The sequence below is a fragment of the Bubalus kerabau genome, chromosome 15 (genome assembly GCF_029407905.1).
Source record: "Bubalus kerabau isolate K-KA32 ecotype Philippines breed swamp buffalo chromosome 15, PCC_UOA_SB_1v2, whole genome shotgun sequence".
Classification (NCBI taxonomy): Eukaryota; Metazoa; Chordata; class Mammalia; order Artiodactyla; family Bovidae; genus Bubalus; species Bubalus kerabau.
Window position 1 is genome coordinate 79,981,620 of NC_073638.1, and position 25,966 is coordinate 80,007,585.

Sequence of the window (25,966 nt, forward strand, 5' to 3'; positions counted from 1 at the left end):
AATAAGGCACCACATGAAATATGCTATTTACCTGTAAGGAAACCTCTGTTTGACTTTCTCATGTGCTTTGCAACACAAATAGTGAGAACAATTTATGCATTTTTCTCTTCCCTTCTGACTCTCCCTGAGGAGTTGCCAAGCAATTTCTTGACTGTCCCTGAAGCATTAAAATATCACAGAATGCAAGTAATGAGGTGTATTTATTAATAATCCAGAGCAGTTTGTATGTACGAGTAAATAAGTTACACATATTGATTTCCTATTTTTTACCCTTTATTAATGTTTCCTTTTTTCCTGCTTTGATGGTTAATTTCTGTACCCATTTGGCTAGGCTGTGGTGCCCATTTGTTTAATTAAATATAAATCTAGTGTCACTGTGAAAACTATTCTTTTTAAAATTTGTATTAACTTTTAAATGAATAGACTTTCAGTACAACCAATTGCTCCCCAAAATATAAGTGGGCTTCATCTAATCATTTGAAGGTCTTCAAAAGCAAATGCTGAGGTCCTTTAAAAGAAAAAATGTCTGTCTCTTTTATGACCAAACTACATAGCATATTCAAAAGCAGAGACATTACTTTGCCAACAAAGGTTCGTCTAGTCAAGGCTATGGTTTTTCCTGTGGTCATGTATGGATGTGAGAGTTGGACTGTGAAGAAGGCCGAGCGCCGAAGAATTGATGCTTTTGAACTGTGGTGTTGGAGAAGACTCTTGAGAGTCCCTTGGACTGCAAGGACATCCAACCAGTCCATTCTGAAGGAGATCAGCCCTGGGATTTCTTTGGAAGGAATGATGCTAAAGCTGAAACTCCAGTACTTTGGCCACCTCATGTGAAGAGTTGACTCATTGGAAAAGACTCTGATTCTGGGAGGGATTGGGGGCAGGAGGAGAAGGGGACGACAGAGGATGAGATGGCTGGATGGCATCACTGACTCGATGGACGTGAGTCTGAGTGAACTCCAGGAGTTGGTGATGGACAGGGAGGCCTGGCATGCTGCGATTCAGGGGGTCGCAAAGAGTTGGACATGACTGAGTGACTGAACTGAACTGAACTGAGACATTATGTAAATAATTAAATAAACTGAAAGTTACAATGCATCAGGTAGATTATATATATATATATATATATATATATATATATATATATGACAGGGAGCTATATTTAATATCCTGTAATAAACCATAATGGATGTGTGTATATGTGTATATATATATATATATATATATACACTGCTGCTTCTGCTGCTACGTCGCTTCAGTCGTGTCCGACTCTGTGCGACCCCATAGACAGCAGCCCACCAGGCTTCCCCGTCCCTGGGATTCTCCAGGCAAGAACAGTGGAGTGGGTTGCCATTGCCTTCTCCAATGCATGAAAGTGAAAAGTGAAAGTGAAGTCTCTCAGTCGTGTCTGACTCCCAGCGACCCCATGGACTGCAGCTCACCAGGCTCCTCCATCCATGGGATTCTCCAGGCAAGAGTACTGGAGTGGGGTGCCATTGCCTTCTAGTCTTTATCTATTTCCAAGTCCCAAATTGATCCCTCCCCCCACTTTCCACGTTGGTAACCATAAGCTTTTTTTCCATGCCTCTAGGAGTTTATTTCTCTTCTGTTGCTGTTAGTTTGCAACATTGCTTTTAGATTCCACATGTAAGTGATATCATGCGGTATTTGTCTTCCTCTTCCTGACTTCATTTAGTATGATATGCTCTAAATTTATCAATATTGATACAAGTGGCATTATTTCACTCTATTTGTATGACTGAACCGTATTTCATCATGTACATACACCACATCTTTATCTGTCCATCCCTCAGTGGACAGGTGTCTTCCATGTCTTGGCTATTGTTAATAGTGCTTCTATGAACCTTGAGGTTCACATATCTTTTTGAACTGCTCTTCTCCATATATGTGCTCAGAAGTGGGATTGCGGGATCATATGGCAACTTTAGTTTGTACGGGGACCTCCATACTGTTTTCCATAGTGGTGATGGCGATTCAGTCACTAAGTCGTGCCTGACTCTTGTGACCCCATAGTGGCAGCACCAAATTATGCTTCTACCAACAGTGTAGGAGTATTCCCTCTTCTTCATACCCTCTCTGGCATATACTATTTGTAGACTTTTTAAATGATAGTCATTCTGAACAGTGGGAAGTGATATCTTATTGTAGTTTTGATTTGCATTTCTCTAATAGTTATCAAAGTTGTGCATCTTTTTATATGCTTATTGGCCATTTGTATGTCTTTTTGGAGAAATGTCTATTTAGATCTTCTGCTCATTTTTTGACTGAGAGCAGTCTTCCCCTAAATATACACATATTCCATTCACTCAACTTCTCAAGTGTTTATTTAAGCATCATTCTTACACAAGGCCACCTGACCACTTTAATCAAAATTTAAGCTCCATCCTGGCTATTTCCTCTTTTTCATTTTCATATTCTCAACAACATCAATCACACCATACAGCTCACTTTTCATTCTGCAAATTTTCTGTGTTTTCTCTAAGCCTCATGAAGTATGAGTCTTGGTTATTAAAAAGCCAATGCATGTTTAATCTCTTGAATGAATCATTTATATAATATTTATCAGCCATTTTTTTTGTACTTTTTACTCTGCTAGCACTACAGAAAAACTGTGAATGTACTATACATTATCTGGTTTATAAAAATAAGTGTTTTAAGGAACAGACACATAACAGGTCACACATGAGAACACACAGGAATGGCAGATGAGGGCCTGAAACTAGGCATGGGTGAATATCTGAGCAGGGATTAGTCATCTGTTAATGATATATTTTGTTTCAGAGTAATGAATATTTTTCTTTATTGCTATGCTTCTCACATATCAATTCTTATTCATCCAATGGAGGTAAATTTACAAGGCTTAAACAACACCAATAGTAGTATACATTCACTAATACATTGCCCATTATTAGCATATCCTAGAGTGAATATTAAATAGTATATTTGCACATATTTTCCAGTTTCTAGACAGGGCATTTTTCACCTTTTTGTTCCTCAAACTGTAGATCATTGGATTCAGCATGGGTATTACTAAAGTATAAAATAAAGATGCTATTTTATCATTATCAAAGGAATCACTAGATTTGGGCTGCACTTACATAAAGAAGACAGTACCATAGAATATGACTATCACTGTCAAATAAGATCCACAGGCGGAGAAAGCCTTGTGTCTGCTTTCTGCCGAGTTCATCCTGAAGATGCCGACAAGGATCAGATATAGGACACGAGAGCTATCAGAAGAGATGAAACCAAATTAAAAATTGAAAAGATCAGAACTATCCATTTAATTTCACATGTGTCTGAACAGAGCAAAGATATCAAGGGCAGACTATCACAATAGAAATGCTTAATGACATCATGACCACAAAACGACGAAATAAAAATTTTTATGATGGTCAGCAGAGACAAAAAAGAGGCTATATAGATAGGAAATGGCCACTAGTGTGTGACATAATATTTGTGACATGATGCTTGTGTAGAGACGAGGGTTACAGATGGCCATGTAGCGGTCATAGGCCATAGCAGACAGAATGAAAATTTCACTGGTGATAAGCCTACTGAAGAAAGAGAGTTGGGTAGCACACCAATGATAAGAGATTGTACGTTGCTCAATGGCAAAATTTACTAGCATTTTGGGTCCTACAGCTGTTGAGTAACCAAGATCAGTAAAAGCCAGGTGTATGAGGAAAAAGTACAGGGGTGTGTGTAGCCTGGAGTCTATCATGGTGAGAATGATCAAGCCCAGGTTACCCCCCACTGAGGCCATTACAATGAGGAAGAGTCCAAACAAAGGCACCTGTAGCTCAGGGAGATTGGTGATTCCTACGAGGATGAATTCATTCAGCATCGTCAGATTGTGTTTGTCCAGCCAGGCCATTCGGGAAACATAAACTGGGAATAAATATAAAAATAATGATTAACCTTCATGAGCTATGATGAGATTATCGTTTGCCGGGGTCCAGCCCCGGCTGATCCAGAGTATTCGAATCGGGGACGGCGTCGGCGAGGATCAGGATACAATAGCTTCAATTAGATATTAATTAGAGATGTAAAGAGTAATAGAATGAGGATAGCTCAGTAGGTAAATTCAGTGGAGAAAAGAGGCTGAGTAGCTTGGTTTACGCGGGAGACCAATAAATCTTCAAGACAAGAAGTTTACACCACTTACGTAGGCCGCAGGCGTCCTTCCGTTCTCCCGAAGGAGAGGAGACACTGAGGCCTCCCCGGTCGGATCTTAGAAGCCCAGGCATAATTAGTAAGCAAGGCGGGTTTCACGCTCCAGATGGAGACTCAGCCAGAGTGAGAGAAAGAGCGACATGGGGAGACCAGTCTTTCGAGGAACTGATCCCAATTCTTTATTTTCCATGGTCTACTTTTATACACAGAGATGTTATGCAAAAGTCATGCAGGGTCAGCAGTCCTGACTTTTATCAAAGTCAGGTGCTTCATACAAATGTATACAGAGGTCTTAGGAGTGTTACATCATCTTCTGGCCAGGGGGCCTGCTGACAGTTTATGACCCTCTCCTTGTGACAGCGGTCAGTCAACCAAAACACTAATTTCTCCAGGGGTGATTATTCTTAAAACAGACACCACCCAAATAAAGTTACATTCCTATAGGGTGAGGGTGTAGTGGGTTTTAGTTAAGAAAAGAATTTACTTAGCCTAAGGTCTAATGTGATTAATATCAAAGGTTAATACTTATTTCTTCTATATATTCATTAATGTGTGTAAGGGCAGGGGATATGGAGACTTAGCAACAAACATTGGCTCAACAAATGAAAAACCCTTCACCAATACAATTTCTAATCAGCCCATTATACTAAGAGTTTTCTAACTTTTCTAAGGAACCTGTTTTTAGAAGGTTTAAAGCATCTCGTGCCTCTCATGGTTGGGAGGCTGTGAGCAATCACATGTGGCCGGACAAGCCTGTCAGGCAGGCTAGAGAACCTTCAGAGGAGTTTGTAGGTTAAAACACTCTTGTCACGCCCAGGAGTTTTTATTAACTGGAGCTCTAGGTTAACTCCTTCTCCGAAAGAGGTGGTGGGGGACAGCCCCCCGTAAAGTCAGAGGTGTAGGTGAGAGCACAAAGTAGTAAAGTAGGCAGGCTCTGGTTATGGGGGTAGATGCTCGAGGATTTCCAGGGGGACTCCTGAGGCTCGATTCCGCCTTTGCATATGTCAAGCCTCCTTCCTCATGACCTTTGCCACGGGTGGAGTGCCTCACTCTGGCCCCCAACAATCATTGTAATAAGTTGTTAAAATCTTAAATCTTCTGTTTATGGTTTGTTAATTTAATTTGCAGCTCAGTTTTCTCTCACCCAAGTCACTTTAGCTCTTGACAGGTTTCTTAGACATGACACATAAACAGTACCAAAAAATAAATAAATAAATAAATAATTTGACTTTATCTAAATGAAAATTAAAACAAAGTTTTGTCTGTCAAAGGACATTCTCAAAGTATTAAAAAACGTGACCCTCACAATGGAAAAAGTTGGGAATCATATGTCTGATGTGTCTAATACATTGAATATACAAAACACTTTTATAATTCAACAATAGAAAAAACACCCAAATTAAAAGCAGACAAAGGATGTGAACAGAAATTTCTCACAGGAGATATACAAATGGCCAATAATCACCTGAAAGATGTACAAAGCACCCTGGACAAGGGTGAATATGGACCTTCACTGTGCACACCAAGGACAGAGGTTAGAGAAGCTGAATCATTTCTAGTCCTTCTCCCCCACCCCCTCCGCTGGTGCCACCAACTATACCTTTCAACAGTAAATGCATGACAGTAAATGTAATCTACAAAGAGAGATCAACAATATACATTTAAATGCATATAGTTAAACATCAAAGTAATTTTTTGAGAGAGAATAAAGTGAGTTTTGGAAAGAGCTACTAAATAAATAAAGAATGGAAAATAACCTTAATTTTAAGCAAACTATACATTCCTGCTTCATAATTTTGAAAGGACTGTCCTGTGCATAAATCTGTATCTGTACAGATTTTCTTTTTCATTCCAATCTCCATTAGATGTGCAGTTAGTCATTTAAGGGATGATTTGACAGCCTCAAAGATTTGTAGGTGGGAGGGAGTGAGAGTCCTCTAACCAGAATTAGATATTATAGGGTGATGATGTCACAATGTAGTGAAATGGATGCTTTAATATTTTATTTTGACTTCACCTTAGCAAAAAATAAAAAATGATGACTTTCAAATGGCATTGATCCTTGCAATATATGGATAAATCTGGGAAACTCATATATTAGAAGCAGATAAATTACAAGGACTATAAACACATTGATATAATGCCTTTAATTCAGATATAGTTGGAAAACACTGTGAGAATCTGTCACTATTTGGTGTTAAAATTTTGAAATAAATTCCATTTATATCAAATCTATATCATATTTATATACCATTTTATATCATATGATATCAAATATCATATTTCATATCTTCATTAAGAGTCCAAGTATAATCATGAAAATCTTAAAAGGTGGAGCTTCTTAATAATATTAACTCCCTTTCTAAGGGTTACATTTTTTTTTCACTATTCAAAGAGGACAAGCCTACAGTGTCAAACTAAATGTGTAGCATTCATCTAAAAACATAGTAAAGATATTTGCTGTTGTTCAGTCACCCATTGTGACAGACTCTTTGCAATCCCATGGACTGCAGCACGCCAGGCCTCCCTGTCCTTCACCATCTCCCAAAGTTTACTCAAGATTATGTCCATTGCATAAGTGATGCCATCCAGCCATCTCTCATCTTCCAATACCCTCTTCTTCTGCCCTCAATCTTTTCCAGCATCAGGGACTTTTCCACTGAGTCATCTGTATGCATCAGATGACTGAAATACTGGAGCTTCAGCTTCAGCATCAGTCCTTACAATGAGTATTCAGTTTATTTGCCTTAAAATTGAGCAGCTTGATCTCCTTTCTGTCCAAGGGACTCTTAGGAGTCTTCTCCAGCACCACAGTTCTAAGGCCTCAATTCTTTGGTGTTTTGTCTTCTTTACGATTCAGCTCTTACAACCATACATGAACACTGGGAAGACCATAGCCTTGAATATATGGACCTTTGTTGGCAGAGTTATGTATCTGCTTTTCAACACAATATCTCAGTTTCTCATAGCTTTCCTGCCAAGAAGCAATCATCTTCTGATTTCATGGCTCCCGTCACCATTCACAGTGATCTTAGAGCCCAAGAAGAGGGAATCTTTCACTACATCCACCTTTTTCCCTTCTATTTGCCATGTACAATATTATGGACCTCCGCCCATAGTTCTTCAGGAACATTGTTTACTAGATCCAATGCCTTGAATCTATTAGTTATCTCCCCTGTGTATTTACAGAGGATTTGATTTAAGTCATACCTTAAAAATGAACATTCAGAAAACTAAGATCATGGCATCTGGTCCCATCACTTCATGGCAAATAGATAGGGAAACAATGGAAACAGTGAGAGACTTAATTTTTAGGGGGCTCCAAAATCAATGCAGATGGTGACTATGGCCATGAAATTAAAAGATGCTTGCTCCTTGGAAGAAAAGTTATGGCCAACCTAGACAGCATGTTAAAAAGCAGAGACATCACTTTGCCAACAAAGGTCCATCTAGTCAAAGCTATGGCTTTTCCAGTAGTCATGTATGGATATGAGAGTTGGACTATAAAGAAAGCTGAGCACGGAAGAATTGATGCTTTTGAACTGTGGTGTTGGAGAAGACACTTGAGAGTCTCTTGGACTGCAAGCAGATTTCCTAAAGGAAATCTGTCCTGAATATTCATTGAAAGGACTGATGCTGAAGTTGAAACTCCAATACTTTGGCCACCTGATGCAAAGAAATGACTGACTGGAGAAGACCCTGATTCTGGGAAAGACTGAAGGCATGCGGAGAAGGGGACGACAGAAGATGAAATGGATGGCATCACCGACTTGATGAACTTGAGCTTGAGCAAGCTCCAGGAGTTGGTAATGGACAAGGATCCCTGGCGTGCTGCAATCCATGGGGTTGCAGAGAGTCAGACATGACTTAGGGACTGAACTGAACTGATACCTGGCTGGCCTAGTGGTTTTCCCCACTTTCTTTAGTTTAAGCCTGAATTTTGCTATGAGAGCTGATGATCTGAGTCACAGTCGGTTCCAGGTCTTATTTTTGCTAACTGTAAACAGCTTCTCCATCCTTGGCTCCAAAGAATGTAATCGATTCTAACACCAAAAAAAAAAAAAAAAAAAAAGATGTTCTACTCATCATTGGGGATTAAATGCAAAAACAGTAAGTCAAAAGAACCTGGAGTAACAGGCAAATTTGGCTTCGAAGAATAAAATGAAGCAGGCTACTCTACAAAAATAGTCTACAAAATAACTAATAATTATTTTTGTATGCTGACATTATGGTCATCAACCTGGAAAATTCACTTCTTATTTCTAATATTTTAGCTTGAAATTTATTTTTTGGATTTTTAATTAACACATATCCATTTGAGAATAACTGCCATTTTATTTCTGTTTCTCCAAGCTTAAAAATGTTTGTTTCATAATTTGACAGAAATTTGAGATGGCAGCAACCATAAAGGTGATATGGCTAATGTTTCATTAAGGCAAATATTTTTGATGTATTGCTCATTGCTGTACTCGCCAGCAAAAGAACACTAACTGCCATCTTCTACTTAGCCAGTATGATGGGCACTAGTATTTAAATGTTATGTAATACACACACACACACACACACAAAGAAAAACATTTTATTAAAAGACACAAGAATGTCTTTAAAAAATATTTAATGATGGATGTAGTAAAAAAAAAAAAAAAAGGCTTCCCTTCAATTAAAACATAAACACTTGGCAAAGTGAGAACAGTGATCTGGACTTGAGTCTCTTGGACTGAAACTTGAGGTTAAACCAAAGTTGACACAGAAGAATGATCACAACTTGAACATCTACAGTTGACACCAGAAAAACCATTTCTAGTTTGCATGATTTTCATATATTACTGCTTTTGAGTAATTTGTCACAGAAAATAAACAGTTGTCCATAATCTAATTTATCATGCATGCCTTCTATATTTACTTTTACATAGGAATTTTGCAGAGATTTTTCCACATCCTATGCAGAGCACCTTTTACTTCCTTGTTCCTCAAGCTGTAGATCATAGGGTTCAGCATGGGTATGACCAAAGTGAAAAATACAGAGGCCATTTTGTCAGTATCAAAAGAGTGGCTGGACTTGGGCTGCATATACATGAAGGCTAGACTGGCATATAGTACAGCCACCACTGTCAGATGAGAGCCACAGGTGGAGAAAGCCTTCTGCCTGCCCTGTGCAGTGTTCATTTTTAGGATGGCCTTAAGGATCAGTATGTAAGATACAAGCACTATCAGAAAAGATGAAACCAAATTAAACATGGAACAGATCAGTATGAACAGCTCGATTTCCCATGTGCTTGAGCACAGCAAAGTTAGCAAGGGGAGACTGTCACAGTAGAAATGACTGATGATGTTATAGCCACAGAAGGATGAAATAAATATCTTGATGGTAGTTATTAGAGAAACAGAGGCACTGTAAACATAGGGGACTGTGACCAGCACCCAGCATACTCTCGGTGACATAACTACTGTGTAGAGCAGAGGGTTGCAGATGGCCACGTAACGGTCATAGGCCATTGCCGACAGGATGAAAAGTTCACTGATGATGAACAAGATGAAGAAAGTCAGCTGCGTAGCACACCAGTGATAGGAGATTGTGTTTTGATCAGCTACGAAATTTACCAGCATTTTGGGTCCCACAGATGTGGAATAGCCAAGATCGATGAAAGCCAGGTTTCTGAGAAAGAAGTACATGGGTGTCTGTAGCTTGGAGTCCACCTTGGTGAGAACGATCATGCCCAAGTTTCCCACCGCCGACACTGCATAGATGGTGAGGAACAGCACAAAGAAGGGAGCCTGCAGCTCAGGCCGGTCTGTGATTCCCGTGAGGATGAATTCACCAGGCATTGTTTGATTTTGTTTGTCCATCCAGGCCATCAAGGGAAATAACTGTGGGGAGAGCAGTATGAATAGACATTGGGGTTCAGAAGATACCATCTGATAAAAGTTTAGTATGCAAATCCATTATGTGTAAGATGAATCTAATTATTTTAAATGGAGTGATTTAAAATAAGACTCACCTCCATCATTGAACCTGGAACCAAATTTAGAAACCATTATAAGGTAAGATGGACTTCGCTGGTGGATCAGTGATACAGAATCTGCCTGCAATGCAGGAGAGGTGGTTTGATCCTGGAAGATCCCCTGGAGAAGGAAATGGCAACCCACTCCACTCTCCTTGCCTGGGAAATCCCATGGACAGAGGAGCCTGGCAGACTACAGTCTATGTAGTTGCAAAGAGTCAGACACAACTAAACCACCACCACCACCACCATCATAACCTAACATATATAATAGTCATTTTACTTTTTGTGTCATGTACTGATTCTCATTACAAAATATACACAGTCCCTTTATGGCTCTGTTAACAAACTATCATTATAAACATTTGGCCAGAGTGGGAAACCTGATTTTTTTTTTCAAAAATATTTTTCAGTTGAAATACATATAATTGGTTAAAAAAAAAAAGGATCAAATTTTAGAAACAATCAAAATACAAAGTAACAGTACTTACTTTCTTTCCCTTGGAATTTCAGTCCCAGTCTCTGAAGAAAACTATTACTAACTTATTTAATAGACTTTGATTTACTTCTCTTTAGTGTAACTCCACATATTCAAACATTATTTTCATTCCAATTTCCTTTTTGTAAAAAATTGTACTAAATTGATTATCTCCATAGAAAATGGTGAAATTAAATCTTTAGCTCATCCATATAAAAATCAGTCACAGACTGATCAAGGACTTGGTATTAAAAAAAAATTTTAATCTCATGGTGTTGAAACTGAAGCTCCAATATTTTGGCCACCTGATGCAAAGAGCCAACTCATCAGGAAAGATCCTGATGCTGGGAAGGACTGAAGGCCAAAAGAGAAGGGGGAGCAAAAGATAAGGTGGTTAGATGGCATCACCTACTCAATGTAGGTGAATCTGAGCAAACTACGGGGAACAGTGAAGGACAGAGGAGCCTTGCTACAGTCCTTGGGGCTGCAAAGACTAGAACATGACTTAGGGACTGAGCAACAGCAAGTTAAAAGCTAGAACTTCTGGATGTCACTAAGCAAATAGAAATTTAAAGAAAATCAGAATATAAATTTGCTTAATTTGGAAGATTAAATCTGCCTCATACAATTCATTCTTTCTAAAACTCTATTCACAATATTAACAAATTATTTACAAAAAAGGTAAAAAACAAACATTCATTAGCAGCAACCAAACAAGAAAGAGGGAAAAGTCTAGGGCCTTTAGCTACAAGAGTTATACTCAAGGAAAAGACTTTTTCCCCAGAAGCTTGTGTATTGTGGCAAACCTTTTCATCCAAATTATGTTGTACTTTACAAATCCTTGGAATTCTGCAACTCAACTGAGTTGATTTTTTTTTTTAATTTTAAAATTACCTTTATTAAAGCAGTTTGAGATAAAGTCCTATGGTATTGAAAACAAGACAAGCTTTCCATTCATGGGCATATTTATGACTTGGAGGAGTTTGGCTTCCTAATTGTGAAACTGACACTCAACCTTATGTGTCTGGGTCTTCATGTGATTGATTAAAGAGCAGGATGGTTTATTCATGGTTAGAGGGCTCCTCATGTATAATCAGAGAAATATTCACTTCTCTACGTAACAACAAGCTCTCATCTTATTATTATTATTATATACTTTCATCTGATTCTCCCCACATCATCCCTACCCAAGTGTCATAGCACCAGCTGGAAAAAGAAACAGGAAAATTGAGCAATAAGACTGACTCTTCTCTGATAGAAGCACAAACTTCAGAGTTTCTCCAGGACTTGGCAAATGAATGTATGTAAAACCCATTAATTATTATCTTATGCAAACTCAAACACCCAGTCTTGGCTATGTATTCTAAAACTTTGCAAACAGTCTCAACTGAGATACATGAGTTGGTCAGATTGAGAATATTCTCTTTCAAAGGGCAGACAAAAAAACTAAGGAGGATAAAAAAGAAGAAGAATCTTGAATGGCTCTTAAAGTAGGTCAAGGTCAGCAGTCTTTAGGTGAGTTAACATAGGCAGAAATATTTACACAAATTAATTTAAAAGTATAAAAGAACAACAATACTTTCTCATTCAATACAGCTAATAAGGACAAAAGTCCTTATCTTCCCTTTCCTTATTTTGTAAAGTACATCATATTTTCTCAATCAGGCAGCACTAACTCTGCAATTATGTAGCATTAGTAAAGGGCATAAAATCAGTCAAAATCTTTTCCAATTACTTATTTGGAATTTGACAAATAGTGCACTTGGAAAATCCTCCTTAGCAAACACCAAAATTTTCTAACTTAAGATGCCCAGTATTATCCTCATCAAATGTGGGATTCAGTGCCAATCACTAGACCACTATTATGTGGCTTTTTATAATCCATGAAGATTATTTAAAACTGAACCACTTTGTTATAATGATATCATATGACGCTAGATTCTCAAACATGCAGAAATTCTTTGAACTGAGTAACACAGTTTTTTTACTTGTGCTATATACCTGGGAGCTGTGGAGAGGTGTAGGGAGGCCTTCTGCCCTCTTCTTCTCATCCTTCAAAAAACAATTCCTCCTATTCAATTCCGATGTGTGCAGTTTGTAACACAAAACACAAGAGATCAAGAAGAAAGCTTCTCTTAAGGCATTTAGATAAATGAGAGTGAAAAGGCAATACCCTAGGCTAGATTATGAAGTGTTTAAGGTGTGGCAAATTCACAAATACTAGAACTATAATGCATGCACTAGATTAAGAAATCTTCCAAGGATTGATATTTCTTGACTCTTACTGGTATTGATTTTAGACTCAGTTTTGCTCCACTATATGTATAATGCTTCCAAGCCTTCAGCCTCATTATCTATATAAAATTAAATTTGATACAAAGGTGGTAGGGTCAAAGACATCCTATCATGGTGGTGTGGAGGACATTGTACCCAGAGTCAAAAAGTCTGTTTGGAAACCAGGGAAGAGCAAAAGGCTCCTTCCTGTTGCATAGGTTTGAAAGGGCCAAGTCAGTGTAGCCCACACACTCATGTTAGCAGAATTTACTGACATCTGTGTAAGGAGAGAATACCTGCAAACAGGAAAGAATAAATTAACAGCTTCATCTCTGTATAGGAGCTGTTTTTTCCTGAATGCCTCTAGAGACAAAGAGCAGAAGAGATTGGCCTTTTTGGGATTCTCAAGGTCCTTCTGCCTATGGGTGTGTTGGGAGCCAGTGAAGGAACTGTGACTTTGAAGGCAAATTCTAAAGATGTCGATGTGATTCCTCAGCATAACATTGACGAAGAATGACCCAGAGAAGGAGTGAAAGAGGAACCAATGGCAGCTTCTCAGAAAATGTTTTTAAAAGTTTATTCTGTATTATTTTGCCTTTTCCATCAACTTACTACTGCAAATATCACTGTAGCAGACACAGCTGTCTTCCATGCTTTGTGTTTGAGGTCACCTCTGAATTGACCTGGGCTTCTCTGTTGGCTCAGACTGTAAAGAATCTGCCTGCAATGTGGAAGACTCTGGGTCGATTCCTGGATGGGGAGATGCCCTGGAGAAGGGAATGGCAGTGCACTCCAGTATTCATACCTGGAGAATTCCATGGAGAGAGGAGCCTGGTGAGTTATAATCCATGGGGTCGCAAAGAGTCAGACATGATTGCTTGACTGACACTGTCTTTTTCTTTCTGACTTGACCTACAAGCCAAGATAGATTGTTTTCTGACATGCTGGTTGCTTTCCATCTCTAGTGTTTGACTTCATTTACTGAGGGCAAAGGGATCTTTCTTGGACCCCACCCACAGCAGTTTGTAAGGGCCTAAGATCTAATGTGTTAAGAGACATATTAAACTAATAAGTGACAGGACTCAATGGATAAAAACTCAAGCTTTTCTAGCCTTCTTTAATGCAGGAAGCTAAACTATCTTAAGTAATTGAAATTTAGTTGCATGCAGCAGTACTTTTTCTTTATTGCATATTTTGTTAGCTGTCTCCCTAATCAGGGGAGTCTCACATTCCTTATCTGTCAGGGAACGTTTAATTTTAAGGAATCCTATATGTTGTTTTCTGTTTCTCAAGGGCCTTTTGTTCCTTATCAGTTCCTGGAAAACAGGAATGAGCAGGCCTGCACGCATCTCTCAGGACTTGAGGTCATGAGATGGAACACATATGTGGATTCCTTTCAGTAACATTTTACTTTTCTGCAAAACTACTTAGTCATGTTCCTATTTCCAACACATGGATTGTCTTCTGCCCTGTGACAATTGTTATTCCCCTAGTTACTGTGGTTATGCATTTGGTTTCGGTGCTTTTGCTTAACTTTGTTTTTCTGCCTAAAGCTTCCTTGTATAACAATATATAAGCTCATGCCACCATGATTAAAGCACCTTTGTTCCAGTAGAGACTTGGGTCCCTTGTGTCCTTCTTTTCTTCATCTTCTTTTCATCGACTCCTGTCCCCAGGTTCCGGTCTGTCAAGAAGACCGTAACACTTATCCCTCATTTTTGCTTCCTAAAATCCTCTAAGTAAACATTAAAAGTCCAACTCCTTACCTCAGAGCCTTCTTTTGAAATTTACACTCTGACCAACACCGTCTCTTATGTGATATTATTATTCGTGCTATATAGCACAAATAAAACTCTATGGAGCCATGATAATGATAATAATGTGTTATTGTATAACTGAAAGTTCTGTCAGCAACTGTTACCATCTGAGGCATAGACGGTCCTTTAGTATCAAAAACGCTGGCCTGCAATCAGTATCTTTGCATTAACAGCATTTAACGTGGAGGTTTCAAGAAATACCTACACTCCCTTCAGAATGTTTATGGTTTTAGAATCCCAGTATAGAGTTAATAACAAATAGAAGAAAAGGTTGTTTACTATTTGCAAAGAATACAATAAAAGAGTAGTAAAATACATAATTTCTCCATAAATCAGTTATGACAAGAGAGTATTAATATTCATGACTAATGTATTGGGTCTGGCACAGTGCCTAAAGTCATCCATAATTTTAAACTGAAGACAGAAATCAAGAATTGTCACTGGAGCTAATCTAGTAATCAGCCATCCACTCACCAAAACAAGGAATGCCTTCTTGTTCTGCCATGTGGTTAGTAGTCTGACTGAGTCAGAAGAATTTATGAATGTTCCTCCCCTTTGAGACAGTCTCTTAGGAATCGGAGTGCAATTTCTTGATTATTCCCAAAGCATCTAAGAACATGAAATGAAGCCACTATAGTCTTGGTTAATTATTTTTGATTTCCCTATTGAGAAAACACTCTTTTAAATGCAATTCACATGCTTTTTTAATTATTAATTTTATTGCATTCACTCAAATATCTGGATTTCCATTTATCATTTGTTGGATAAATCCTTTAATCACCCATAAATTACTTCAATATTCAACATTTTCCACCGTGGCTTCTGCCCAAGTTTTATGTCTGAGGATAAAGAAAAAACTCTTTAAATGTGTCTTCAGTTCAGTTCAGTTCAGTCACTCAGTCGTGTCCGACTCTTTGTGACCCCATGAATCACAGCACGCCAGGCCTCCCTGTCCATCACCATCTCCCGGAGTTCACTCAAACTCACGTCCATCGAGTCAGTGATGCCATCTAGCCACCTCACCCTCTGTCGTCCCCTTTTCTTCCTGCCCCCAATCCATCCCAGCATCAGAGTCTTTTCCAATGAGTCAACTCTTCGCATGAGGTGGCCAAAGAACTGCAGTTTCACTTTTAGCATCATTCCTTCCAAAGAACACCCAGGGCTGATCTCCTTCAGATGGACTGGTTGGAACTCTTTGCAGTCCAAGGGACTCTCAAGAGTCTTCTCCAACACCACAGTTCAAAAGCATCAATTCTTCGGTATTCAGCTTTCTTCACAGTCCAACTCTCGTATCCATACATGACCACTGGAAAAACCATAGCCTTGACTAGACGGACTTTTGCTGGCAAAGTAATGTATCTGCTTTTGAATATGCTATCTAGGTTGGTCATAACTTTTCTTCCAAGGAGTAAGCGTCTTTTAATTTCATAGCTGCAGTCACCATCTGAGTGATTTTGGAGCCCAAAAAAATAAAGTCTGACACTGTTTCCACTGTTTCCCCATCTATTTCCCATGAAGTGATGGGACCGGATGCCATGATCTTCATTTTCTGAATGCTGAGCTTTAATCCAACTTTTTCACTCTCCACTTTCACTCTCATCAAGAGGCTTTTTAGTTCCTCTTCACTTTCTGCCATAAGGGTGGTGTCACCTGCGTATCTGAGGTTATTGATATTTCTCCTGGCAATCTTGATCCCAGCTTGTGTTTTTTCCAGTCCAGGGTTTCTCATGATGTACTCTGCATATAAGTTAAATAAGCAGGGTGACAAAATACAGCCTTGACATACTCCTTTTCCTATTTGGAACCAGTCTGTTGTTCCATGTCCAGTTCTAACTGTTGCTTCCTGACCTGCATACAGGTTTCTCAAGAGGCAGGTCTTTCAGAACTTTCCAGTTTATTGTGATCCACACAGTCAAAGGCTTTGACATAGTCAATAAAGCAGAAATAGATGTTTTTCTGATACTCTCTTGCTTTTTTGATGATCCAGCAGATGTTGGCAATTTGATATCTGGTTCCTCTGCCTTTTCTAAAACCAGCTTGAACATCTGGAAGTTCATGGTTCACGTATTGCTAAAACCTGGCTTGCAGAAATTTGAGCATTACTTTATTAGCGTGTGAGATGAGTGCAACTGTGCAGTAGTTTGAGCATTCTTTGGCATTGCCTTTCTTTGGGATTGGAATGAAAACTGATCTTTTCCAGTCCTGTGGCCACTGCTGAGTTTTCCAAATTTGCTGGCATATTGAGTGCAGCACTTTCACAGCATCATCTTTCAAGATTTGGAATAGCTCAACTGGAATTCCATCACCTCCACTAGCTTTGTTCGTAGTGATGCTTTCTAAGGCCCACTTGACTTTACATTCCAGGATGTCTGGCTCTAGGTCAGTGATCACGCCATTGTGATTATCTTGGTCGTGAAGATCTTTTTTGTACCATTCTTCAGGGTATTCTTTCCACCTCTTCTTTGGTTCTAAAGACTCAGAAGGAATATAAATTATGAATATGTATGTAACTCATTTTTCATTTTTAAGGGACTAAATTGAGTTATTCACACTCTAATTCTGTATCCTATAATCCTCTTCAATCCTCATTTCCCATCCCCACCCCAGTTCTCCTTCCTCATACATGCACCTTCTTTATGAGAGCTGCTATATGCTCTTCAAAAGAAATACAGCCGTATAATGTAAATATAGTATACATTTTAATGTGCACTCATGTTATCATTCAGAGAAGGCGATGGCACCCACTCCAGTACTCTTGCCTGGAAAATCCCACGTACAGAGGAGCCTGGTAGGCTGCAGTTCATGGGGTCGTGAAGAGTTGGACATGACTGAGCGACTTCACTTTCACTTTTCACTTTCATGCATTGGAGAAGGAAATGGCAGCCCACACCAGTGTTCTTGCCTGGAGAATCCCAGGGACGGGGGAGCCTGGTGGGCTGCAGTCTATGGGGTCGCACAGAGTTGGACACGACTGAAGCGAATTAGTAGCAGCAGCAGCATCAGCAGCATGTTGTCATTTAACTTGCTTTGATGCCTAAAGTGTCTCATTCAACTCTACATTTTTGAAGCACATTCATTTTACTGTGTGTGTGGCAGAGGGGGTGGGCTCTGTCATGTCCACTCAGTCGTGTCCAGTTCTTTGCAACTCCATAGACTGTAGCCCACCAGGCTCCTCTGTCTGTGGAATTTTCTAGGCAAGATTACTAGAGTGGGCATCCATTCCCTTCTCCAGGGGATTTTCATAATCCAGGGACCGAACCCGGGTCTCCTGCATTGCAGGCAGATTCTTTATCCTCTGAGTCATCAGAGAAGCCCCGTTTAATGAGTGAGTGAAGTCGCTCAGTCATGTCCAGCTCTTTGCGACCACATGGACTGTAGTCTACCAGGCTCCTCCATCCATGGAATTTTCCAGGCAATAGTACTGGAGTGGGTTGCCATTTCCTTCTCCAGGGACCATTTTAGTACAAACACACTATTATTTCTCTCTATTCTGTTTTGTAGAATTACTATAACCTGGGTCTCCTTTAATTTGAAATGTTTGCTTCCATAGTACTGGGATTCAGCTAGTTACCAACTCTGGAATTTTACCTGTGTCACCACAGTTAATGACTTTATGTGTGTGGTCCCCACAGACCCATGAATGAACTTTTCTATGCTATATTGGGTTAGTCAAAAAGTTTGTTTGCTTTTTTCCCATAAAATGACTCTAATAGCATTTATTTATCTTTAATTTCATTTGAAACAATTTAGATAGATTGTATCAAAACAGCTGTCATATCAACATGCATTTAAAAATTATCAAAACTGGTGAATGTTTGTATAGCCATTTTAATATCAAAGATGAAAGCAAAAAGCAACATTTTGGCATATTATGCTTTATTAAGAAAGATAAAAGCACAACTGAAACCCTCAAAAAAGATTTTTGCAGTGTATGGAGAAGGTGCTGTGACTGATCAAATGTGTCAAAAATGATTTGCCAAGTTTTGTGCTAGAGATTTCTTGCTGGACAATGCTCCACCGTTGGGTGGACCAGTTGAAGTTGATAGCGATCAACTCAAGACATTGAGAACAATCAACATTATACCACGTGGGAGATAGCTGACATACTCAAAATATCCAAATCAAGCACTGAACATCTTTTGCACCATCCCAGTTATATTAATCACTTTGATGTTTGGTTTCCACATAAGTTAAGTGAAAAAAGCCTTCATGATCATATTTCCGCAAGCTATTTTCTACTTAAACATAATAAAGACATTTAAAAAAAAATTGTGGTGGGTGATGAAAAATGTATACTGTACACTATTGAGGAATGGAAGAAATCACAGTGCAAGTGAAATGAACCACCATCAACCACACCAAAGGCTGCTCTTCATTCAAAGATGATGTTATGTATATGGTGGGATTAGAAGGGAGTCCTCTATTATGAGTTCTTTCTGGAAAACCAGATGATTAATTCCAACACGTACTGCTCTCAATTATATCATCTAAAAGCAAGACCCAATGAGAACCATCCAGAATTAGTTACAGAAAACATTTAATCTTCCATCAGGATAATGTAAAGCCCCATATTTCTTTGATGACTAGGCAAAAACTGTTACAGCTTGGCTGGGAAATTCTGATTCAACCACTGTATTCACCAGCTATTGTACCTTCAGATTTACATTTATTCTGCTCTTTATAAAATTCTTATAATGGAAAACATTTTCAATTCCATGGCAGACTATAAAAGGCACCTAGAACAGGTCTTTGCTCAAAAAAAAAAAAAAAAAAAAGACAAAAGTTGTTGGGAAGGTGGAAATATGAAGCTACCTAAAAAATGGCAGAAGGTAGTATTGTTCTTGGACAAAATTAAAAGTATTTCTTGTATTTGCATTTAAAAACTGAAGAAACTTTGACCAACTCAATATCTCCTGGAGTTAGTCCCTGATAAGAGAAATACAAGCAAAATTAACTTATTTAAATTAATATGAATTTATGCCAAGATTTATCAGTATACATTCTATCATCACTACACAAAATGTTATACTTTGGACATCCAACATATGAATATATACAATTTGTTCACATGATAAGGGACTGTAAAAAATAATTAAACCAGATTCAAATTTTTAGAGCCAAAATTGCTTTCTTAATACATTATTTTTTTTAAAATAATCATGCAAATGATTTGGAATAGAATGATATACTAAGCACTATCCATGCCAACTGATACAGATAACACATATTTTTTAATAGTTTTAATATTCAAATGTCTATAATAGTGATAAGACTGACAATTTTGAATAATGCTGAAGAAATAATCATTGAAGTGACACAAAATCTGCCACATACATCCTGTAGCAGAAATTGACTGATCATCAAATCGTTTTTGTTTTCATTTTGACCACTTCTACCTATATATCCAATTTTCAGTTCAGCCTACTTATATTTTGAATGATATCTTTGAATGGACTTTTTCATTTCCATAGAAGTGGCTTGTGGAAACAGCCCTTTGGAAAGTAGAGATGCAGGTATGACAATGTAGACAAATGGAATCAATGTTTGTGGACTTCCAGGGTGGGAACAATAGCTGCTCAAACTAAACTTATCCACAATAGCTCATAAAGTATTATTTTTTCAATCATTAGTAACCTCTTCTGACCAAGAGACAAGGAAATCTTCACTGAAAACCTTAAAACTCAAGTTTGCTTTTAAATGGAAAAGAAAAGAAAAAAAAAAGATAAGTGGGACCAGTTTCTATTATCTTTTTGGTTATTGAACTAGAAACATCTTTTAAACTTGAGTGTTTTGAGACATATGTAAAATAATGGAGATACCTGATCACAGTCCTTCAAAACAAAAGGCATTACGAGAAAATGGCAGGGCCTTTTAGTAGGTTTTTGGTTTTAAATTTGTAAAATGGCATTTGCTATTCTGAATTTGGGAAATTTGAATGTCTTTTCTTATTTTCATGATCTTGAAAGGATTTATTTATGACCTCCACCTCCAAGATTAACACACTTGCAGTGTTTTCTGCCTAGGGCATCCTTATATTACAGAGCTGGGCTCAAGTTTTCATACTTACTGTCTCTATTGCAGCTACAGAATGAGAGGTCCTTCTGGTTGCTGTTTCAAGTCTTTCCTAACTTCCAACAGTATTCCCAAACCTTGGGAGATGGAAGGGAGGTTCAGGAGTGAGGGGCCATATGTTCACCTGTGGTCGATTCTGTGACATATGACAGGAACCAACACAATATTTTAAAGCAATTATCCTCCAATGGAAATGTTAAAGCAAAAAAGAGATTTGCCAATGTGATTAAGTAAAGGGCCTTATGTGAGTGAGTCAAAAGTAGTCACAGGGAGAGAAAGATGCAAAAGTAGGAAGCAGAGGAGATGTGTCAGTGAAAGCAGAGGTTAGAATTATGGCTTTATTGGATGGAAGGTGAACGCCAGGCAAAGTATATGGAACCTGCAGGAGCTGGGAGAGGCAAGGAGACAGACTGAACCCTATTTGGGTCCTGAAAGGAATGCAATCTTCTGATACCTTGATTTTAGGTCTGGATGACTCATTGTGAACTTCTGACCTCCAAAATTGTGGGACAAGAAGTTCACATTGTTTCAAGCTTCCAAATTGGAGATGATTTGTTATAGCACTGTTAAGAAGCTAATGCTAGTGACAACATAATTATTTTAGAAAATACATATATGTCGACTAAATTAAGAAGTAGGAAACACAGTTTTCATTCTTAACTTCATTTCAGTTCAGTTGCTCAGTCATGTCCAACACCCTGTGACCCCATGCACTGCAGCACGCCAGGCCTCTCTGTCACCAGCTCCTAGACCTTGCTCAAACTCATATCCATTGAATCAGTGATGTCATCCAACCATCTCATCCTCTGCCATTCCCTTCTCTTCCTGCCTTCAATCTTTCCCAACATCCCTTTTCAGTGAGTCAACTCTGCATTAGGTGGCCAAAGTATTGGAGCTGCAGCTTCAGCCTCAGTTCTTCCAAGAAATATTCAGGACTGATTTCCTTAACTTAAATTCCTAACTTAAATTAATTAAATAGGTTGCAGATAATTGGTAGAAATACAAGTGTGAGTTTAATCCTGTCGCTCTATTTCTGTTGACCTAACCAGACTCAAAGAGAATTGTTTTCTGCTATAAAGTAAACTTCTCTGATTGCAAGTACCTAGGTGGATGAAGATAAATAAAACTGTAATAAAAGAAAACAAACATTCCCTATGGACTTTTATATAATTATAAATAATAAAATATAAAATTCTAAAGGCTAATTGTACCAAGTTATTACTGGCTTTGTCTCTGAAGACCAGAAATATATATTATATACTACAACTTTTCTGTCTTCAAATAATTTACTTATTTGTGAGTAAAGTTGAAAATTAACTCATGAACTTGACTCTCACTAAAAGAAGTATTTGCTGTTATGATTTTATAACAAAAACTTTTTAATATGAGTCTATGTTAGGAAAATAGATGGGGAAACAGTGTCAGACTTTATTTTTCTGGGCTCCAAAATCACTACAGATGGTGACTGCAGCCATGAAATTAAAAGACACTTACTGCTTGGAAGGAAAGTTATGACCAATCTAGATAGCATATTCAAAAGCAGAGACATTACTTTGCCAACAAAGGTTCGTCTAGTCAAGGATATGGTTTTTCCTGTGGTCATGTATGGATGTGAGAGTTGGACTGTGAAGAAGGCTGAGTGCCAAAGAATGGATGCTTTTGAACTGTGGTGTTGGAGAAGACTCTTGAGAGTCCCTTGGACTGCAAGGAGATCCAACCAGTCCATTCTGAAGGAGATCAGCCCTCAGATTTCTTTGGAAGGAATGATGCTAAATCTGAAACTCCAGTACTTTGGCCACCTCATGCGAAGAGTTGACTCAGTGGAAAAGACTCTGATGATGGGAGGGATTGGGGGCAAGAGGAGAAGGGGACGACAGAGGATGAGATGGGTGGATGGCATCACTGACTTGATGGACGTGAGTTTGAGTGAACTCTGGGAGTTGGTGATGGACTGGGAGGCCTGGAGTGCTCTGATTCATGGGGTAGCAAAGAGTCGGACACGACTGAACGACTGATCTGATCTGATGTTAGGAAAAACAATTATATACTTTATATCTGAATGAACATTGATATTTTGCTTTATATATGAAACATAAAGGATGAAAAAATAGAATAAAGTTTCATATGTATTTTAGTCAGTTTTGGCAAATGTCATATTTTCATGTATAAGCATTCTGTATCCAACATTTATTTTTCTGTACAAGCTTACTTTTTTCAAATTTATTTTAAATGCAAATTAACAATTGGTTGAAAAGCTTGATAAGCTGATCGGTAAATACTAGAAAAAATTATGAAACTTTTAGTAGTTGAAGAAATGATATTTGTAACAAGGAAAGTGATCCAACTCATAGTAAACATCCAAAAAAAATTTCCTACAGGCATTCATTTTTATCTTCAATATTTAGAAATTCCGAAAACCTTGTATATACTTATATTTTATTTTTTATTTTTTTTTACTAAAATTTTATTTTTTTTTAATTTAATTTTATTTTTAAACTTTACAATATTGTATTGGTTTTGCCAAATATCTAAATGAATCCGCCACAGGTATACATGTGTTCCCCATCCTGAACCCTCCTCCGTCCTCCCTCCCCATACCATCCCTCTGGGTCATCCCAGTCCTCAGGCTGTAAACGAGGGGGTTCAGCATTGGGATCACCAGGGTATAGAAGACCAAGGCCATCTTATCAGTATCTAATGAGTGGTTGGTCCTTGGCTGCAAATACATGAAGAGAAGAGTACCATAGAACACAGTGACAGCCATCATGTGAGAAGCACAGGTGGAAAACACTTTTTGTCGCCCTTCCGAAGAACGTATCCTCAAAATGGCAAGGATGATGTTGAAGTATGATGTTAGAACAATAATCATAGAGAAAAACAAATTGGTCCCTGAAAAGGTAAACACTGCTGTTTCTGGAATGTAGGTATCAGAACAGGACAATGCTAACAAAGGGACATTATCACAATAAAAATGGTTGATCACATTGGATGAACAGTATGACACAGAAAACACACAGGAAGAGACCGTCAGTGCTGTGGTCAGACTGTAGATGTAAATAAGGGCCACCAGGAGAAGGCAGATCCGTGGAGAAACCACCACCCGGTAGAGCAGGGGGCTGCAAATAGCCACACAGCGGTCACAGGCCATGGCAGCCAGGACGAAAATCTCAGCCACAACAAAAACTATGAATCCACCTAGTTGGGCTGCACATGCATAGTAAGATATGGTTTTCTTTGTAACCAAGAAGTTAACCAACATTTTGGGGGCAATGACAGAAGAATTGCCCAAATTGATGATAGCCAAGTGCTTGAGGAAAAAGTACATGAGGGTTTGAAGCTGAGAGTCCATGCTGGTGAGGATGACGATTCCCAGGTTCCCTGCCAGGGTCAATCTATAGACGATCAGTAACACACAAAAAAAGGGAATCTGGAGTTCTGGAGGATCTGAGACTCCCATTAGAGTGAATTCAGTCACATGAGTGTGATTCCCTGCAGCCATATATTTTGCTGATTTCCTCTTTTAATGGGGAAAATGGAAAGAGAATAACAGAGGATAAAATCATGTTTTTTTCTGTTAGATGTCAGATTGTTAAATGTTTAATTGAAAATCAGTTTACTTCTGTTCAAAAATAGTCAAAAGTCTCAGATCTTCCTTGTTTTCCTCTCTATCTTTTCACAAAATTCAGGTATACTAACTCTGAAGAGAACTGTTTCAGGATGTTATAACTATTTAACCAAAATATTAATGTATTATTCACTGCAGGATATGGTTTATATTGAATATATGCACATTATTGTATTATTCCATTACATATATTAATATTAATATATTAATTATATTACACATATTTAATGAATATTTAATTAATACATACTTAATGCACATACACTTGCCTCTGTGTAGGTATTTCCAGTGATTAACAAAAGGTACCTATAAGATGTTCATAAGCTAGAGAAATATCCAGTTATTTTTCCTTAGCGGCTACAGGTCATCACCTCAGACCAGGCCTTGCCATCATTTATGGGAATTTCCATTTTTCTATGGGGAACACTTTCAGTAACGCAGTTTTATCTTTAATAATCATTACCACTTCTGCTTCAGCTGCCCACAGGCAGTCTTAGATTTCAATATTGTTCCTTAGCATCAGAGAGAAATTCCTCTGAATCTTCTTTCCTTTATGTCATTTCCTTTCTTCTGCCAAATAAAACAAACCAGTCCTTTCTTATGATTCTGACTTCTAATTGCTCACTCTTCCTTATTGTTTTATTCTGATAGCCTTTTTTTTTTTTTTTCCTTTCCAACATATACCCCTTTATCCTTAAATGGTTTAGAGTCCATTTTTATTTTTAAAAAGTGTACTGTGGGCAGTTTTGATTTTGTGAAAATTCGATCCATTTACTTATACAGATAAATGAGTAGAAAGCTTAACATTACTTAGTATGTAGTATACACTTCCCTGGTCTCTCAGATGGTAAAGAGTCTGCCTGCACTGCAGGAGACCCATGTTCAATTCCCTCTGGAGAAGGAAATGGCAATCCAATCCAGTATCCTTGCCTGGAAAATCCCATGGATGGAGAAGCCTGGCAGACAATGGCCCATGGGGTCGCAAATAGTTGGACATAACTGAGTGACTTCACTCTGTTTTCTTTCTTTCTTTCTATATACTGTGCCCAGAACTATGTGAAGTATTTTGAAATAATCATTTCATTAGTTTGCAGGAGCATCCTGGAAGATGGTTATAATTTTTTTTTTTCTTTTGGTCTGATGAGACAATTTAGGCTCATTGAAATTAAGTTACTCAGTGTCTGTATAGGATATCAGTTAATAACATGGTTTTATAATTTTTTATGTATTTTTGTTTGCTTATTTGGTCTATTAGTCTTTTGGTTATTTGTTAGCCCACCAATTATTAGTTGCGTGATTTTTACCAGGTAATTGTGTCTTCATGTTTTATAAATTAAAGGAAGTATTGTACACGTAAACTTAGTTCTCACAAAGTGGAAATAATGAACCTAACATAACTAGTCATGCGGCCTCAGTACTTGTAACATGTGGGCTCAGTGGTTGGAGCTTGCAGGCTCTAGCGCACAGGATCAGTAGTTGTGGTTCATGGGCTTAGTTGCAG

General features: G+C 38.2%; 2 protein-coding genes and 1 pseudogene across 2 annotated transcripts; all 3 read right to left on the reverse strand.

Moving 5' to 3' along the window:
• Positions 1-2,929: 2,929 nt before the first annotated feature.
• LOC129627907 (olfactory receptor 8K3-like) lies at positions 2,930-3,898 on the reverse strand (annotated as a pseudogene).
• A 5,204-nt stretch (positions 3,899-9,102) lies between these two features.
• Positions 9,103-12,821, reverse strand: LOC129628473 (olfactory receptor 8K3-like). The gene is made up of 4 exons (XM_055547910.1): positions 12,679-12,821; positions 10,691-10,721; positions 10,197-10,320; positions 9,103-10,065 (listed from the first exon to the last, which is right to left on the reverse strand). Exons 3-4 carry the CDS (start codon positions 10,203-10,205, stop codon positions 9,103-9,105), a joined length of 972 nt encoding a protein of 323 aa, XP_055403885.1. The 5' UTR covers positions 10,206-10,320; positions 10,691-10,721; positions 12,679-12,821.
• A 5,935-nt stretch (positions 12,822-18,756) lies between these two features.
• LOC129627908 (olfactory receptor 8J2-like) lies at positions 18,757-24,339 on the reverse strand. Its single transcript, XM_055547354.1, has 2 exons — positions 23,439-24,339; positions 18,757-18,821 (listed from the first exon to the last, which is right to left on the reverse strand). Exons 1-2 carry the CDS (start codon positions 24,337-24,339, stop codon positions 18,757-18,759), a joined length of 966 nt encoding a protein of 321 aa, XP_055403329.1.
• Positions 24,340-25,966: the final 1,627 nt, after the last annotated feature.

What these genes read in the sequence shown, in the direction of transcription:
- LOC129627908 (XM_055547354.1), bottom strand. Translation starts at nt 24,339, where the DNA reads ATGGCTGCAGGGAATCACACTCATGTGACTGAATTCACTCTAATGGGA. An exon ending in TGGGATGACCCAGAGGGATG is followed by an intron (nt 18,822 to 23,438) that starts GTATGGGGAGGG and finishes CAATGTCTTGAG; the next exon opens with TTGATCGCTATCAACTTCAA.